This window comes from Pollicipes pollicipes, unplaced genomic scaffold (assembly GCF_011947565.3).
Source record: "Pollicipes pollicipes isolate AB1234 unplaced genomic scaffold, Ppol_2.1 Scaffold_4219;HRSCAF=4965_pilon_pilon_pilon, whole genome shotgun sequence".
Lineage (NCBI taxonomy): Eukaryota > Metazoa > Arthropoda > Thecostraca > Pollicipedomorpha > Pollicipedidae > Pollicipes > Pollicipes pollicipes.
Genome location: NW_023596448.1, coordinates 31,107,963 through 31,125,579, shown reverse-complemented (window position 1 = coordinate 31,125,579; position 17,617 = coordinate 31,107,963). Strand labels below are relative to the sequence as shown.

Below are 17,617 nucleotides of genomic sequence, written 5' to 3'. Positions count from 1 at the left end.
CATTTTTCCAACGGAGTCCATCTTCCTCCTCGCCCTCAAAGCTGTCTCGCGCCCACCATGGCTCGTGACATTCGCCATCTATACGCAGAGTACCTGCTTTTTTCTTCTTGTTTTGTTCAGTTCGCCTCAAAAGCGCAGTTTTCGCCCATAATCCGTTCCTTGATTCGAACTAAGCGGGATCGAACTATCGACCGTTAATCCGACGTAAAGCCGGTTTCGCCCATGTAAACGCCCCTCGCCGAGAGGGTTAACGTCGCATGATCCGTTCCGATCTTAATTCGAATTATCCTCGGCTGCCCATGTAAACCGGGTAGATAATGGCTTCCCGGCGCCGCGTAATTGCCGATAGTCGACCTTGTTGGCCTGTGGGTTGCATTGCGATACTTATTGCCCAGCCGGGGCGCCGGAAGTGTAGTGGTTAATGCATCTGCGTTAACCAATGCGCGTTTGAGAAACCAGAGATACGAGGTTCGATTCCCCGTGGTGCCCGCCCTTCCTGCCAGGGTGAGAGGCAGGCGACGCCATGTAGCCTCAGCAGCTGAGTACGCCGTAAAGCCCCAGTGACATGACGTGACATTGCCAAGCCGCCGCATGTCGACCATGGCTCTGTTGTCGTCGGTTGGACGGCGCATCGGAGGTTGTCGACGAATGTTGACCAGGTGTTTGCGACGCCTGCTCGTGGTCGATTGTAAACGGCTGCTGACTTGAAGCAGCGGGTGAGGATTGGTTGTCCGCATTGCTAGGCAGATGCCAGGATCGATTTGGCGCTTCGCTCGCCGGCCAACCGGCGACGATATGATGGGGCTGACCCTGCTGCTCCTGTCCGTTTCGTGCAAACGTTTCATGATGCACTTGTTAAGTCACGCGAAATGTGTGTGTGTGTGTGTGTGTGTGTGTGTGTGTGTGTGTGTGTGTGTGTGTGTGTGTGTGTGTGTGTGTGTGAAATGTGTTTCGCCCCGAGAGAGCAAACTGAAATGAGGCGAAAACAGCGATCTAATGCCTAAGACCCATGGACGCCAGATTTGCGATCAAGTCGTGCGAAATGGTGGCGAGCAGTTTGTTAGCAGACGTGCGCCTGGTGTCTGAAATGGGCATCAGCTCACCGACAGCCGGCCGTCGGCCCTGACCGTGCTCCCCGCCGTGCCGCAGCGTTCGTCATCTACAACTTCCTGTCGCTGTGCTACGAGTACCTGGGCGGCGAGGGCAACATCATGTCCGAGATCCGTGGCAAGCCGATCAAGTGAGTAGGCCGACCGGCCGCCAGCAGGGCCGGGCAGGGGCGTGTGGCGATCAAGTGAGTAGGCCGGCTGGCCGCCGACCGGCCGCCGGCTGGCCTCTGGCAGGCCCGGGCAGCAGCATGCGGCGATCAAGTGAGTAGGCCGACCGACCGCCGGCTGGCCGCTGGCTGGCCCGGGCAGCAGCGTGCGGCGATCAAGTGAGTAGGCCGACCGACCGCCGGCTGGCCGCTGGCTGGCCCGGGCAGCAGCGTGCGGCGATCAAGTGAGTAGGCCGACCGACCGCCGGCTGGCCGCTGGCAGGGCCGGGCAGCAGCGTGCGGCGATCAAGTGAGTAGGCCGACCGACCGCCGGCTGGCCGCTGACAGGGCCGGGCGGGAGCGTGCGGTGCCGGCAGAGCGTGGGAGGAGCGCGGCGGGGCTGCCTGGCGCAATGCTGCCGGGGTGAGCCTTTTGCGCTCCGAATCGGGTCGGTGGCAGTGCGGGCCGCTTTCTCTCTCTCTCTGTGGCGGGTGCCGGTGTCACTTGCTCTAACGCCTTTCTCTCGCGCTCGGGATCTTTAGAAGTCGCTCTGGCGTCCTCGCTTGGGCCCGTGCAACCGTATCTGTCCCCCCCCCCACTCTTGTTTGTCTCTATCTGCTGTTCGCCGCGGTCGCCTAACTCCACCCTGGGGTCGGCTGTGGCCGGCGTGTTTCGAGCCGTGTTTTGCGTGGCTTTGTCTCGTTTGTTATTCTGTGCCCGCTGTCTGTTGTGTGCTCTTAACCTGTGCTCTTCGCCACCCTATTGCGCTGCGCTCTTTGTCGTTTTCTTTGCGCTGCCGTGGTGCGCGGTAATCGGTGATCCTGACTGTATCTAGCGAGAGGCACCTCTCTCTCGGGGCCTCCTCGCGCCCGTCCGGTTGGGCTTAGAAATCCTCCCCGTCCTGCCCTGATGCCGCCGGACCGCTGCAGCCTGGAGGCGGCGGCGCAGCGCGGCCGGACCGGACCGGACCGGACCGAATCCAGTCCTCGGGCCTCGCTGCCCGTGGTTCACGCTCCTGGGTAGCCGGTGTACGGCCCACTCCGTATGACGCTTCGTGGTCCATGTTGCAGGGCATTGGCCCCAGACTATTTGTGTCCCTAGTTTCCAGATCCGGCGTTTCAACGTCGCAGTAATGGTCCAAACAGTTGTCTGGCACGTTAATACTTAAGTCACGCGGCTGGTGCCCGATGCTGGTTTCTGGTTTCCACTGACCCCTTGTTGAAAGCGCGATCCTTGCTTCTGGTTCTCATCGGTTCGCTTCGAACACCATGCACCGAATACCGGGGGCTGTTCGGCTGGACGCGGAAGCGGGGTCGGGGAGCGGCGGGGCTTCACCGCGGACGAGGCCCCCTTGCGCCACCTCACCACCGACGGCCTCGCAGCGGTGAGAGGCGTGCTGCGGCCCGCTCTCTGACGCACCGCTCGGACGACACCGGCCCCCGTACACCGCCGCAGCTGATGACGCGCCGCGCGGCGGTGAGAGGCGTGCTGCGGCCCGCCCTCCGACGCGCCGCTCGGACGACGCCGGACCCCGGACACTGCTGCAGCTGATGACGCGCCGCGCGGCGGCCCCACTGGGATGACGTCACCCCACCGCCGGCGTGCTTGCGTGACGCCACGCGGCCTCTGACACGCGCGGTGACCGTTCGCCGCCGATCTGGCGCTCACGTGCCGCGCTTGTCGGTGTCGCTGCTCGCGACGATGCGTTTGGTCGTTTGGCCAGACTATCCGCGCGCCGGATGGCCCGGCCGGCTGGGGTTGTCGTCGCGCCGCGGCCGCCTGTGTCACACCCGCGCGTGCGCCCCGCCTCGTGCTGTCGGAAGCGAGCGGCTGTGATGACGCGCAGAAGCCAGGCAGAAGCGCTGCCTTGTGGGCCGCTTGGCCGGCCGTGCAGGCCGTCGCGCGCGGCGGCCGCCTCCGCCGTGCACGTGCTGCCCCCCCCCCCCCCCCCCCCCCTCCACCGGGCCGGTATCGACCGCCGCTGACCGGGCCGTGGGAGGATGACGTCACGGGCGGCTCCAGGTGGCGCCAGCTGGCGGCCCGGCGCCCGGAAGTTACCCGGCTGGCAGTTGGGCGGTGTTACTCCCGGATTGGCGGAGGGAGGGGAGGTGTCGGCTATTTTCCGGCAACGGCTGGAACGCTGGTGCTATGGGCAATGCCCTTTCATAATTGGGCTGAACAGGCGCGTCAGGATCCGGATATTAAGGAACGATGAATTTACTTCATGCGTAGTTATGCGCAGCAGAAAAGGATTTCTGAAATGATGCCTTATCCGGGTACTATTCCTAGGTGCGGTGGATGATAGATGCGGGTAGGATTTTCACGGGCCATTTCGCGAGCCATTGCTTCTTTAAATGAATATGCGGTTGACGCACTAGGGTCTCAGCAAGGAGTGCGTCGTAAAGCCCCGACGCCAGCAGACGACGGCGAGTATTTCTGCTTAATGCTATATTAGTGCCACGTGAACACCTCGCGATGAATGCCGTGATTTCTCGGTTAGCGACATCTTCCGATGACAGGTCTCATTAGTGTAGGCTGTCGCGGCTTTGTAGTGTCGTGTAGTGTCGTGCAGGCGGTCGCGGCTTTGTAGGCGTTTTCGCTCATGTGATACCATTTCTCCCCGTCCAGTCACGTTCATCGCATTGCGTAACGACCGAAGGCCAGTGTCCAGAGCTCCCTGAGTACCACTCAGCTCGTGGGTTTCCGTTGATGTGTGCTGCGTTTGACATGCGGCGGGCCATAGCCTGCTTCGAGGAACCCTGTCGCGGCGCGCTGTTGCACGAAGGGAATGCATTTGTTGCAAACACCGGTGCAATTTCTGGGTACAGACTGGCGGAGTGAGGGGAATTTCACTTGGTTCGATTCTTCTTTAAACTAGACAATGTCCGTGAATGGCCATGCTTGGGCCATGCCTTGCAGTTATCGCAGGAATACGAAACGTGAATGAAAGCTTAGGTGTAAATGAGCGGCATGGGGACTGTATCGAAATCGGAGAGCATGGGAACACACCGTTTGCTGTTGACACGGCGTTCAACACCCGCCCAGATACCTCTTTATTTTCACGTGTTCCAACAGCTGTTCCCTTGCTCAGCTTCCCCAAGCCCTGTTAACGACTGGCTCTGCTCGCGACGCAGGACCAGCCTGTGGAGCTGCACGTGCTGCCTGGCTGGACGCAGCTACACGATCGAGTTTCTGCGCTTCTGCAAACAGGCGACGCTCCAGTTCTGCGTGGTCAAACCGGCCATGGCGGCCGTCACCATCGTGCTGGAGGCCTACGGCAAATACTCTGACGGCTACTGGAGGTATTATGGGCAGCTGGTGACGTCGCTGGTGCCGGAGCCGGCCGGCGGCGGATTTGGTCCGGCAGCTGGCAGAGTCGCGGTGTATATGCGGGTTATGGGCAACTAATGGGTCGAACGGGGTTCACGGAGCTGAGTGACGGACGATTTTTGGACGAGGAGGAAGTAGTGTAAAAAAGGCACTAAGTTCGCTAGTTCCATGTGAGTGGCGCCATATCTTGGCTCGTTGCTGAATGAAATGTGAAGATTGTGCGTGCATTCTTGTATTTCAATTGCTGGGACATTGTAGGGGACGTGGGTCGTAGCAGGCTATTGAACTGCGTACTGCTGCGGCGTAGTCACTTATGCACTTGGTTTTGGGTATGATTGCAGGGGGCACCACCTGTCTTAACCACCTCACCTTGGACACGTATTTGTTTTTAATTGTGTGGCCTTGTGTGCTATCTAATAGGATGCTTCGTCTCGTATGGCCATCACAGAACAGCAGAAACTGAGCTTGATCGCACGCTCATCTTGATTTGATGAAACGCAGGGCCAGGACTTGAGATTGTTATTCGAAAAAGAACAATAACCAGAGGTCTATCTTATGGCATATGTTGAAAAGAGCCAAAAACGGGGCAGACTTTTCAGTCCTAGCGCTTCCCCAGGCAGGCTTAGGTTTGTTTTTTTTTGGGGGGGGGGGCTAAAAGCCGACACTGGGGAGGCCGTAATGGTGATGATGATGATTGGGGTTTTAGCCGTAAGGGTGAAACGTTTTTCATGTGTTTGGTGCATCTCGATATCTGCCGCGAGACGCGTGGTTATCGCTCTCTTCACGTCCTCCGCCTTGCTCACCTTCCGGACCTGATTTTGCCGCGCCCGGCATGTTTGCTCGCCACGCCCGTTCGCTGGGACGCAGTCTTCCACAAACGCCCCGTCTCACGCAGCGCGCCGGCCGCTGACGCGTCCGTGACCGGCCGCCGCCGGCTGCCGGTCTGACGGCGCGCACGCGCGCGCTCTGTGCCACAGCCCGACCAGCGGGTACCTGTACGTGGTGATCATCTACAACTTCAGCGTGTCGCTGGCGCTGTACGCGCTCTTCCTCTTCTACCACGCCACCCGCGAGCTGCTGCGGCCGTTCGACCCGGTCATCAAGTTCTTCACCGTCAAGTCGGTCATCTTCCTCTCCTTCTGGCAGGGTGGGTGCCGGGTGGGCGGCTGCAGCGGCGGGACGGCGGCGGCGGCGGTGTGGGTGGGAGGCTGCGGCGGCGGCGGGACGGCGGTGGGGGCGGGCGGCGGCGGGCGGGATGCGGGTCTCCGCCGCGGAGGGACGGGCGCGAGCTGTAGTGATGTGGCCGCCCTCCCACTGGGGTCTCACCTCCCACTCGCAGCAAGGCGCAAACTTGCCAGCTCACCGCGGAAGTACGCGCCAAAGCGCACGGTGTGTTTGCGGTCGCTGGTCGGTGTGGCCTTTGACGTTGGCGCGCCCGTAATCCTGCCGTCAGCTGGCGTAGTTTGCGCGTGCCTCAGCACTGCTATCGGGCCACGGAAGCAGCCGCGCTGCTGAGCGTTGCAGTGCCGCTTGTTCGACATACCCTTCTAACCCGTCTGTGTAGATTTCTAGCCTGGTGTCGGATCGGCAAGCGTGCATTAATGACGCGTTCCTTGCGGTCGGCTCAGCCTCGGTTATATGCTGGGATCTCCGTGCGCGCGCGCCCGCCCCTCACCGCTCCCGCGCTCGCTGCGCCTGCTCACCGCTCACCGCTGCGGGGCGGGCCCGGTCGTCGAGCCCGCCCCGCAGGCCCGAAAGGTCACCCCTGCCGGTGCAAGCCGGGTCGAACGGAGAAAGGTCACCGGCGTGATTTCATGTAGGGGCTTGTTACCGTCTTCGATTGGAGGGAGACGTGACCCGCGTCTCGGAAGTGGTAACGCGTGCAGCAGGCAGTGGCAGGCTCCGCGTCCAGTGCGTTATGTCACAGGTGCTGAAGCTCTAGCGGTGGTGCGGTCATCGCGAGGTCGCCGGTTCGACTCTCGGTTCGGGTATATTTTGCAGGCCCGCGGCGCGACGGCCCGTAGTGGAGAGCGTTTGGAGCGCTCACCTCCCCCGTTTGGTACGGCTCGCGGTGCCCTGTTCCCCCTGCTACCACAGGACGCTGGAAGGATTCCGCTCTCCGCCATGTCCGCACGTCCAGCTGCCGCCGTCGCCACCCACCCAGACCTCCGTCACACGTGCTTCGTGGCGTTTGCGTGTGGCTCGCTGTCGACTCAGTTCTAACGTCAGGCTATGAACCGTCGACGCACGGTGCCGTTGCGGTCAGTAGCAGTACCGAGCTGTGCTGGAAGCCGGTACCAATAAAAGTTCCGTGCGAGGGAATCGAACCGTGGACCTCTCGCTCGAGAGGGCATCCCTCACGACCGTTCGGACGGCCGCAGGCGTGCTGCTGGCCATCCTCGAGTGGAGTGACGTCATCGAGGAGAAGAGCTACATCAACCCGGGCACCATGTCGGCCGGCTACCAGAACTTCCTGATCTGCATCGAGATGTTCTTTGCCGCCATCATGCTGCGCTACGCCTTCCCGCACACAGTGAGGGACCGGGTTTGTCCTCTGTGGTGTTGGTGTTCGGGTTGCAAGGAACGGGTGGAATGACGTGTTTTGGTGACGTCATAAGCTAGCGATATGATAGATGGAAACGATTTGGAGGTATGATATGTATTAAACGATATGTGTGCGCTACATGCGTATAGTTATACATGTACAAGTAGGTGTGCAACCTTTTTTGCTGTTTTGTTGCAATGGGATGGACGCCATATGGCCGTGGTTGTCAACGCGCCCCAAAGTCCAAATCATGGCATCATCAGCAGTTGTAGCGTGTTCCACTTTCGGATAATGACTCGGGTGAAGTGAGGATCAAGACCCACCATAGAGGTGTGGCGTGCTCAGTCGGGGATCGCGTGCTGCGTGGCGCCAGCTCTCCGGAGCGTGCCCGCCTGGGCGGCACGGGCAGGCGCCGGGCGCGGGCCGTGACCCCGTCCGCTCTGTGTGCCGCAGACCTACTCGCAGGAGTGTCTCAGCGACCCCAGCGGCCGCTCCGTCACCATGACCAGCATCTCCAGCTCCCTCAAGGTACGCCACGCCGGGGCAGCACCGCGGAGCAGTGTTCTCACCGTGGGCGGCTCCCGGAAACCGGACGGTTGTGACCTTATTGGGGGAGGGGGAAGTGGACGGTTGTGAATTATGTGCCCGGGTGGTGTGGGTACAGTGTTTCTCTTCGTTCGATGTACAACAGTTATCTTTGTTTTCGTTTTTGTTTTTTTTTGTCGTTTATCATTTGTCATTTGTCAACGAAAACCCCGCCCGTTGGATCTGCATCAGCTTAAGAAAAATGTTCGTGCTCGCGGAGAGGTGAACGAGCACTCGGCTTTGTTTCGCGCAGTTCCTCAAAGCACCCACAGCTTCCCATCTTCAGTCCGACTGAGTTTTCCTGTTCGCTGATGGTCGCGGTTTGCGGCGGGCGATAGGACTGCCGGATCTCCGGCGCTTCCTCCTCTCTTCACCACACGGTTTCGAAATGACCCGCGCGCGGCAAGGGGTCTCTGACGCTACCAAACGGAGCCGCTGCCCTCGGCTGGAGTCGTGCTGGGGCCGAGCTGACTTGTCGGCGCCTCCCGCCGGCAGCAGCCTATCAGCTTCACCAACCCGGAGCGCCATAAGATGCCGCCCGTGGGGTCAGGTGCCTCCCCTGACGTCAGGTACCGCCCCCCACATCAAGTACTTCACCCACGCCAAATACCTCCCCCGACGTGAGGTACCTCCCCGTACATCAGGCACCTCCTTGAGCTCAAGTCTCCCTGACGTCAGATGCCTGCTGCGGACGCCCCCCCCCCCCATGAGGACGACCAGGGGGTGTGTGTCGCCGCACGGGACGGCGCCGCGGTGCGCGGCCGACCGGCCCCGTCTGACTGACAGATCGATTGGGCGTGAGCCGGCCGGCCGGCGGCCGCGGCTCAATACGCTGCGGCGCCCGCCGCCCCGCCGCCTGTGCTGCAGCTGATGCTGCCGGCTCCCGGCCATCGGCCGCCCGGTCAACGGGGGCGCTCGGCGGCGGCTCGTTTGGACTTTTGTGGGCGTTTAACGGTGGGAGCCGACGGTGCTGTCGCGCGAGTTGTGCGGGTGTTTGTGCTAGTCGGACGCCCGCCGAGGTGGCTGATGTTTTGTATGGGGGTGAGCCAATGGGTTTCGGGGGTGTGCAGGTCGTGCGAAACACACCACAAAACTTTGTCGGCTGCGGAGCCCTTTTTGAAAGTGGTGCTGTCTCCATGGCGTGCAGTCAGCGGGCCGGGGTGGACTCGGACCCGGATAGAGTGCGGTGTCCGGGTGAACATTGACCAGGAGAAAGTGCAGTGTTCAGGAGAACACTGACCAGGAGAAAGGGCAGTGCTTATATGAGTGTGAACCTGAGCAGAGGGCAGTGCTCAGGTGAACACGGACCCAGACAGAGGGCAGTGTTCAGGTGAACGCGGACCCGTGCAGAGGGCAGTGTTCAGGTGAACACGGACCCAGACAGAGGGCAGTGTTCAGGTGAACGCGGACCCGTGCAGAGGGCAGTGTTCAGGCGAACACGGACCCAGACAGAGGGCAGTGTTCAGGTGAACGCGGACCCGGGCGGAGGGCAGTGTTCAGGCGAACACGGACCCGGGCAGAGGGCAGTGTTCAGGCGAACACGGACCTGGGCAGAGGGCAGTGTTCGGAGAAACCCCTGTGGCCCAGGGGGACTCCCTGTGACCCGGCGGCGCCCCACCGGCAAGCGGCGGTTGTGGAGTCCTGAGGAGGACCCTGGAGGTCCGAGGAGGACCCACCCGATCTCCTGGCGGCTCGCGTCAAAGGCGGACCCTGTAGCGCGCGCGGCTGCCGAACGCCAGCGTTAGCGCGGTCGCCTCGGACGCCCCGGAGGCGTGACAGGGGGGGGGGGGGGGGGGGGCGCGGCCGGTCGGAGCCGGGGAAGATGACACGCTCTCCGGGCGGTGACCGTAGCTCTGCCGGTGGCTGGTTGGGACTGGGTCGGGTGTCTCGGCCAGGGCAACCGGCTGGTGGCCATCGGAGGTGGGCTGAGGCGAGAGTGCCGAGCTGGTGCGGTTGTCAGGACGGGCCGTGCTGGAGAAGTTTTGCTGCGCTGCAGCGTGGAGCTTGTGCAAATGGAGGAATTGGAGAAGGTTGTCTGGAGCTCTTGCGGTAGGCTGCTTTTCACAATGTATGTTCTTACAAGCGAACCAAGTTCGGAATCCGTAGACACTATTCGTACGCCTCATCTTGTTCAAGCGCGCTTTATGGTGCCAGTTCGGTGTGTTTGACGCGAATTCGGCACGGATGCCGATGCGCGCCGCCGAGCGGAGACCTCACTCGCCACGCATTTGTCCCCAGGAGACGATGAACCCGAGGGACATCATGACGGACGCCATCCACAACTTCCACCCGCAGTACTCGCAGTACACCCAGTACAGCGCCGGTAAGCGGCCGCGCGGCGCTGTCCCCCTGCCGAGGGGTGCCGGGCGGAGCTCGCCGCCGACCCCGCCCATTGGCAAGGCCGGCAGCGGGCTTGTCTTTGCCAAAACGTGTCCGCAGAGAGGCGGCGTTTGTGGTCACGCGGCTGGGTGCTATGGGGTCGGGTGGGTGGAGCGGAGGCCATCACCAATGTTTCGCGCGACGCGCCTGCATTGCCTTCGCGCTCATCTCTTGTGGACGCATGTAATGTGGTACCGAACTGATTCGAAATTGTACAGAGGTTGCTTTCGTGCGTCGGGCCCAGGCGGTCGTGCCACGTTAGGCGCGCGTCACGCATCAGCTTGCTACCGTCCGCCTAGTGCGCAGTGTCCGTGACTGTGTGACTCGATGCACCGCGCGCCGCGCGCTGTCGCACCTCCGCACCTCCGCACGGTAGGTGTCGCGGTCATAGTCCTGCCGCACGGCCTTCCCCGCCCCTCGTTCGCCCGAACACGGCAGGCTGTCCTGCCCGGGATTGTGCGCTGGGCAGCGGCGGCGGGCGGCGCTGGCTGCCGGCCGCCGCTGCCCGCGTGTGCCGGCTGCACGCACTGGCATGCCTGGCCTCGTTCGTAGTGCCCCTCCCCCCCCCCCCCCCGCCCTCGCCCCGCCTCCCGCTGCTCCCGGCGGGCGGTGGCTGGCGTCGTGAACCGCGGCACGGAGCGGGAACCCCCGCATGAGCACGACGGGGAATCCCTGGCTGAGGGTGGGGCCGACGTGAGGCGCGCTGGCCGCCGCGGCCGTCCTCGCCTGACCTTGACCCTGACCCTGACCTGGACCTTGACCCGCCCCGGAGTCGGCGCCAAGCCCCCCCCCCGCGCGGATGTGGTCCTGGCGGCCGGCCTGATGTTCATGGGAAGACGACAGCTCGCCCCATGGACACGATGATCCTCCTTGATTTGTTGGTGGGATGACTCACTAGAGCTCAATTAAAATGGCAGCGGTTGTAAGCGGTCATGTCGCAAGCGCCATCCCATCAAGCAGCTCTGCTGCCATGTTCCTGTTGCGCGCGGTGTGGGTGGATACGTGATACTCACTGGCTTTAGATGGAACTTAATCGTAGCGGTTCACGGCCTCCCGAACCTGCTGAAACACTCCTTACAGGCTTTTCTGGTCGAACATTTGGGAAACCGCAAATACGTCCATTGGGTATCGCCGGGATTGCCATATGTCTGTGCAAGACATTCAGTAGTACGCACACGCCTGGTATTCTGGGCAGGTTCTGCAGGCTGGGTCGCACTCGATGTACCCCTCCCCCTCGGCGTTGACAGACGCACTATCATCGCCGGGCGTGTGCGCGCCGGACGGTTCGTAGCAACCCCGTCACACGATCGCTGCCGGCCTTATTGCGTTTCGTATTCGCACGGCGCTCCACCGGGACGACGCCCGGCCCAAGGAGCGCGATCACGGCGCGTCTCGCGGCGCTCGATCAGTCCGACCGCGTCCGGCCGGCGTCGAGCTCGGCTCGGCTCGGTGGAGCGACACCCGGCGCGTCTCGCGGCGCCCGATCAGTCCGGCCGCGTCCGGCCGGCGTCAAGCTCGGCTCGGCTCGGCTCGGTGGAGCGACGCGCGATGTGTCTCGCGGCGCCCGATCAGTCCGACCGGCGTCGAGCTCGGCTCGGCTCGGCTCGGCTCGGCGGAGCGACACCCGGCGCGTCTCGCGGCGCCCGATCAGTCCGACCGCGTCCGGCCCGCGTCGAGCTCGGCTCGGCTCGGCTCGGTGGAGCGACGCGCGATGTGTCTCGCGGTGCTCGATCAGTCCGACCGCGTCCGGCCGGTGTCGAGCTCGGCTCGGCTCGGCGGAGCGACGCGCAATGTGTCGCGCGGTGCTCGATCAGTCCGACCGCGTCCGGTCGGCGTCGAGCTCGGCTCGGCTTGGCGGAGCGACGCGTGGCATCGGTCGAGCGTCTCACGCGCGTCATTCAGATGCTATCTATAGCACTTGACGTCCAGTAGCCGGCGGCGGTGCGCGGCGGGGGCGTGCGCCGGGGTCATGACCTGTGCGCGGTTGGGGATGGGGTAGGATCGTGACTTGTTGCGCTGTGGAGAGGGTCATGTCCTCAGGTCATGGCGGCGCCGCCCCGGCCGTTTGTCGGCAGCCGGCGCGCCACAGGCGTGTGTTGCCCTATAACTGACGCGCTCTGAAGTGGGCTGACCGGCGACGCATGGGGCCTGATAGGTTCTATCGGTGTCCGGAATGTCGCGTCTCCGGCTGGGAGGATGGGAATCGCACGACCTCTGGGCCCGGGAGTGACTTGTGGTTGCTGTCGGCGTCGCGGGCCTCCCGCTGTCGTGCCGTTGTGTTCTTTGCGTGCGTTTGTGTCCTTGGTGAACTCATGTGGCCTCTAATTCTGACCCATGTGACCTTGCTTTTGAATTTTCTGTTGGTTTTGGGTCACGCACGGTCTTCTTGATCGGGCTGTGTGAACTCCGGCGCGGTTCTTCAGATCCCTGGTCGGCCGAGCAAGTGATGACCTGGCCCCGATACTCCGTCCTTGTTGTCTGACCTGGGCCCATGTTGTGATCTGATGCCTGGTCCCGAGCCGTCTTTTCCCGTGCGTCTTGCTCTCTACCTGCTGAGCGCTGCCCCCTGGACTGCTCACGTCCTGCGGAGGCCCCACAGACGCCCACTCTTGGAACCACTTGACTTGTGTCAACTTATGGTGCCGTTCTGACTGGTTCCTGCACGCCGTAATCAGCTGCCAGGCCTCTACGCCGACGATGCGCCGCCCCCTCCCCGCCCGGCGGGAGCCCGCGACCCCGTGACCCCTTGACCCCGTGATCGGAGCCGCGTGACCCCGTACCCACCGCCCGGTCCGGCAGGCATCGGCGACGGCAGCCGACGCTCCCAGGCGGCGGAGCTAGACGTGACGGCGCCGGCGCCGGCCGCCGCCCAGACGTCTCGCTTTCAGGAGCTGCGCGCGCCGCCGCCGGCCGCCGCCGCCGGCTCCAGTTCCGGCCTCGCGCCGCCAGGTGGCCAGCCGGGGATCGCCTTGGGATATCAGCAGGGTACTGCGCGCGGGCGGCTGTGGCGGTGGCGGGCACCGGGTACACTGTCGGCACGGCACAGACGCACTGCGGTGGTGGGGTGCTGGAGCTGTGGTGCCGATGCTGGTGCTGGTGTTGGGGCTGGTGCTGGAGCTGGGGCTGCAGTATGGGTGCCGGAGTTACGGTACCGGTGCTGGAGTCCTGGTACTGGTCCTGGAGCCACGGCAGTGGTGCTGTAGACGTGGTACTAGTGCCGGAGCTGTGGTATTGCAGTGCTGCTGCCGTGGTACCGGAGCTACAGCGCTGGTACTGAGGTTGCGGTACTGACGGTGCAACTGCAGCGCTGGTTCTAGCTCCGCAGTACCGGTGTACGGCGTGTACCATGTACGGGTGCACTGTGGTACCGCAGTAGTGCAGCTCGCCGGCCCCACGCCCGACACGGGTACATGCACAGTCCACCGTCGCCTTCACCCGGCACTGGTACACTCTCTGTCACTGCGCCGGCCTCACTCCGCACTGGTGTTGGTACTGTCTGTCACGTCTCACCGTGCACTCACGCGATCCACCTCCGCCATTCTCCCGCTTCTGGCGTGTCGTGCCACTGTCTCGCCTCCTCTCGGCACTAGTCGGCGCCACTGCCCTGTCTTGCTACACTCGCCGTCGGTGAATGCTGCTCGTCCAGAGTAGAGCCGGGTAACGCGAAGTAAGTAGACCGCGTCACGTGACAAAGCCGTCCCGTAGCATGAGTCGTCCAGCCTGCTTCGGCCGGGAGCTCGGAGCTCCGGATGGCCATCACGGCTCGTAGCTGTCGTCACACGCTGGGACAGGTGCCCGCATGGCGGTCGCGAGCGAGGAGCACTGGCTGCGCCACTCGCGTTCACGGACACGACTCACGTCACTGCCAGTCATTACGAGTCACTGCCACCGGTACTCCGGGTCACTGCTTCACTGGGCTGCTGGTGGGCGCGCCCGAGTCGTTCGCCATGTCACGGAGAACGCACCCGGCTGCCGGCCCTCCGTTGCTCAGCGAGACCGGGCCAGCGGGCGATGGCCGCGTCTCGGGACCGGCCGGCGTGCGGTGGTCGCGTCCCGGGACCGAGCCGGCATGCGGTGGTCGCGTCTCGGGACCGGGCCGGCCTGCGGTGGCCGTGTCGCGGGACCGAGCCGGCCTGCGGTGGTCGCGTCTCGGGACCGGGCCGGCCTGCGTTGGTGGCGTCCCGGGACCGAGCCGGCATGCGGTGGTCGCGTCCCGGGACCGGGCCGGCCTGCGGTGGTCGCGTCTCGGGACCGGGCCGGCGTGCGGTGGCCGTGTCGCGGGGTTTGGGCGAGCCGGCGGCGCGCCAGCTCCCCTGACGTGGAGACCGCACGACGTCGCTGCGGCGTTCAAGCCGACAGCGCCCGCTGAGTCTTGTACTCTATTTTTTAGGACTGAGTTTTCAGTTCTGACTTCGAGTTGAGGACTGAGTTGTGTGACTGAGTGCGGGAACGCGCTCAGAGCATTTCACGCGTAATGTACTCCCGAACAGATCCCAGTCAATCAAAGGGTGGCCCGTGCTCATCAGCATTGTCGTAAATCACGCGTATCACGGACGCGGTCATCAGCGCACGGCTCGCTCAGCATCCCAGAACACGCCGTCAGACAAGCGCCAAGCCACTGCCACTAACACAGTGACGAGGGGGCCCGCGGGTCGCCGCCGCCGCCGCACGGTGGGGCTGTGCGGGTGGCGGGCGCCTCTGTGAGCTGGGTCTGCGTGCGGGCGAGGGTGGGCGCACCGGCCGGCGGCGCGTGGCGGCAGGGTCCGGCCGGGCGCCATTTGTTGAGGCTCCGCCGGACCGGTCGGCGGCGCGCTGCCGGTCCCAGGCGCGGCTGCGGCGACGGGCACGGCGTCTGCTGTCGGGCTGAGGACGGAGCGGTACCCGAAGGCTGGAATCGTACGGCCGCCGCTCCCGACCTGACCGGGCGCCTGCTGGGCTGGTGCTGGGGTGGTGATGGTGGTGATGGTGGCGTCGCTGGTGCTGCTGCTGGTGGTGGTGTGTTGCATGGTAACCGGGCGTCGTCGCCCACAGCAGGGCGCTCCTTCCACAGGAGACAGCCGGCCTCCTCGCTGCCCGCTGCCCGTGTCGAGGGACGAGGGTCCCTCTGTAAAGCTACCCCGTCACTGGCAGTGTTATCACGCATCAGCTGACTTTCAAAGCTGTAATGAGCGCACGGGCAGCTTTACGGCGGAGTTCATAAACCAGCGAGTGATGTTACCAGTGCGCTGGTGGCATCGGGACAACAGCGCCGAGCCACCGGGCGTGCCCTGTGAGCAGGTGGCGCCACCGTCTGTTGTCTGAGAAGGCGTGGGAAGTCATGCACTGACCCGGCCCACTAACCATACCCAATGCTTGCTGGTGCCTTCGCATGCGGCTGCGTGTGGTCTTTTGTTTCCTGGTATCGAGCTTGATGGCTTGCTTGTCGCACCTAGCACCAGTGGTGGTAGCAGTCCATTTCTTGTGTTTTGCTGGTTAAACGATGCTATAGCTTCGTAAGTTAAAAAATAGCGATGTGACTTGAACGTGGGGTAAAGCCTAGAAGCAACAGGAGCCTCCGGTGCTCTAAGGAATGTTAGTCAGTGTGCCCTGCCTGCACCAAGCGTAACCCATTGCGTTTCACGCATGAAGCATTCGTCATTCATTGCGTGGCCCTGCTTTGAGCGGCGGCCGGCCAAGCGCCGCCTGGTGGTGACGAGGCGCGGCGCCTCTGTCCGCGAACCGGCTGTGTCCGGTTTCGCCTAACCGGCTCTATCCGGTTTCAGCCGGCGGCCGTCCGGCCAAGTCGCATTCGCGCAGCCACTCGGGCAGTTACGACGGCGACGCCGGCGTGCCGCAGTCGAGCCTGCATGGCAACAAGCGGCCCCAACAACCCACGCGTCACCGGCCTCAGCTACACGGAGAAGACCACGCTGCTCTCCAGCGACGACGAGTTTCCCTGAGCGCCGCGCGTGGCGCCACCTGTGCTAGCCTAGTTGCTATGGTCACCGTTAGATGTCTCTGTGCGCGCGCCCGCCGGTCGGCAGTAGGCAGGCGACTCTGTGATTAGTTGGGTGCTAGGGGAGGCGCGGTCCGTGGGCCTGCGGTGCTGCTGCGGCGGCCCGAGCTCCAGTAGAGACATCTTTGGGCGGAATGTGCGAACACTGCCGCGCCTGATCCCTGCTAGGTGCCACTTGGACAGGATTAGAGGGTGATAATTATGCTAAGTTGAAGCGTCGACATGGCTTTGCTTGGTTGATTTCGTAATGGAGGCGTCAACCGCTTTTGTATTGATTTTCTATAGCATTTACCGGAATCGTTGTTACTACTTTGTTAATTGGTCGGCACGCCATAGCTCTCTTGCACGCGCATTTATCGATCGCTCCCTTGGCCGGGCTTGAAGACGTTGCATGTGAAGCCATTAGCGGCGGCTGCTCCAGCGCTGGCCCCTGCGACCTTGTGTGCGGTGTGCGGCGTTTGTACGCCTCGGCGTGGCGTCGCCATCTACTTACCGAGCGCCGGCTGAGATTACGTACTGGCTGTCGCCGACGGAGCGGACCCCGCGCGCTGCGACGCGCGTGCCCACGCACGTGCGCCTATTTATTCGGTGTTCCCCGCGGCGCGGCGCCATGAGCGTGCGCGTGCGCCGCCAGGCGAGAGATGCAGATCCTGATGCCAAAGTGGGCGCTGCGCGAGGCCGTCCAATGCCGCCGGTGTTGGTCTGTCGTGCGCGGCGTGGCGCCCGCCACGCCCCGCTGGTTGGCCGACGCCGCCGCTCTTCCCGCTCCCCCAGCGGCGACCACGCACTCACGTGTCGCGACAGGACGGCGGCGCTGGTGGCGTCGATCGCTTCGCCGGGCTCGTGATCGGTGGACGGGCGCGCTGGTGGCTCGTGGCCTTTGCGCGACTGTCGCGCGCGCGCTGGTGCCCCCTCTGCACTCTCGCCCAACCTCTGCGAGGGTCCGTGCCGGCCGGCCCCCGCAGCGTGACGTCTCGCGGCCGCGTCGCGCGCCGTTGCCGGCGGCGCCCCCGGCCTGGCCGGCCGTCTCGGCTGCGGCGCCGACGGCTGTTTGCGCGGGCAGGTGTCGGCCGGCGCCGGCTGTGGTCCGACCCGGCGCGACAGTCAATTGAGCGGGCGTCACGCGGCGGCCACTGCGGCACGCACGGCGACCCCGCCCCTCCCGCCGCCGCCGCCGCCGTCGCCGCCCTCCCTGGCGCCGACCGCGACAGAGCCGCATGCGACGGCGCGCGGCTGATGGCCGGGGAGGGCGGCGGCGGGGGTGGGGAGGAGGGCTGGGGTCACGGGGCGCAGCGGGCCGACGAGACGGTGAACGTGTCCGCCACCCTGAGCGAACGACACGCGAGGAGGTCGGTGCCTGTTGGATACGGCTTGCGGCGTGGCCGCCGCTGCTCCGCCGTCGGTGTGCCCGTGTCGAAGCGTGTTGCGCGCGTCTCTGTCACGATTGTCGTCGCTGTGGGAGGACTGGCAGACTGTCGGCGATCTCTTTCCACACCTTCGTCCATGACACGTTGCCGCGTGGTCGCCG

The 17,617-nt window shown here is 64.0% G+C and overlaps 1 protein-coding gene across 1 annotated transcript in view; it reads left to right on the top strand.

Annotated features, from left to right (window-relative positions):
- Tmep (Transmembrane endosomal protein) overlaps nt 1-17,073 on the top strand; it is a 30,955-nt gene extending 13,882 nt beyond the window's left edge. The window contains exons 5-11 of the mRNA XM_037218173.1: nt 1,150-1,240; nt 4,390-4,557; nt 5,563-5,732; nt 6,967-7,118; nt 7,584-7,658; nt 9,954-10,038; nt 15,857-17,073. Coding sequence (XP_037074068.1) covers nt 1,150-1,240; nt 4,390-4,557; nt 5,563-5,732; nt 6,967-7,118; nt 7,584-7,658; nt 9,954-10,038; nt 15,857-16,140 — 1,025 coding nt within the window. The 3' untranslated portion in view covers nt 16,141-17,073. The remainder of the gene's footprint in view (nt 1-1,149; nt 1,241-4,389; nt 4,558-5,562; nt 5,733-6,966; nt 7,119-7,583; nt 7,659-9,953; nt 10,039-15,856) is intronic.
- Nucleotides 17,074-17,617: the final 544 nt, after the last annotated feature.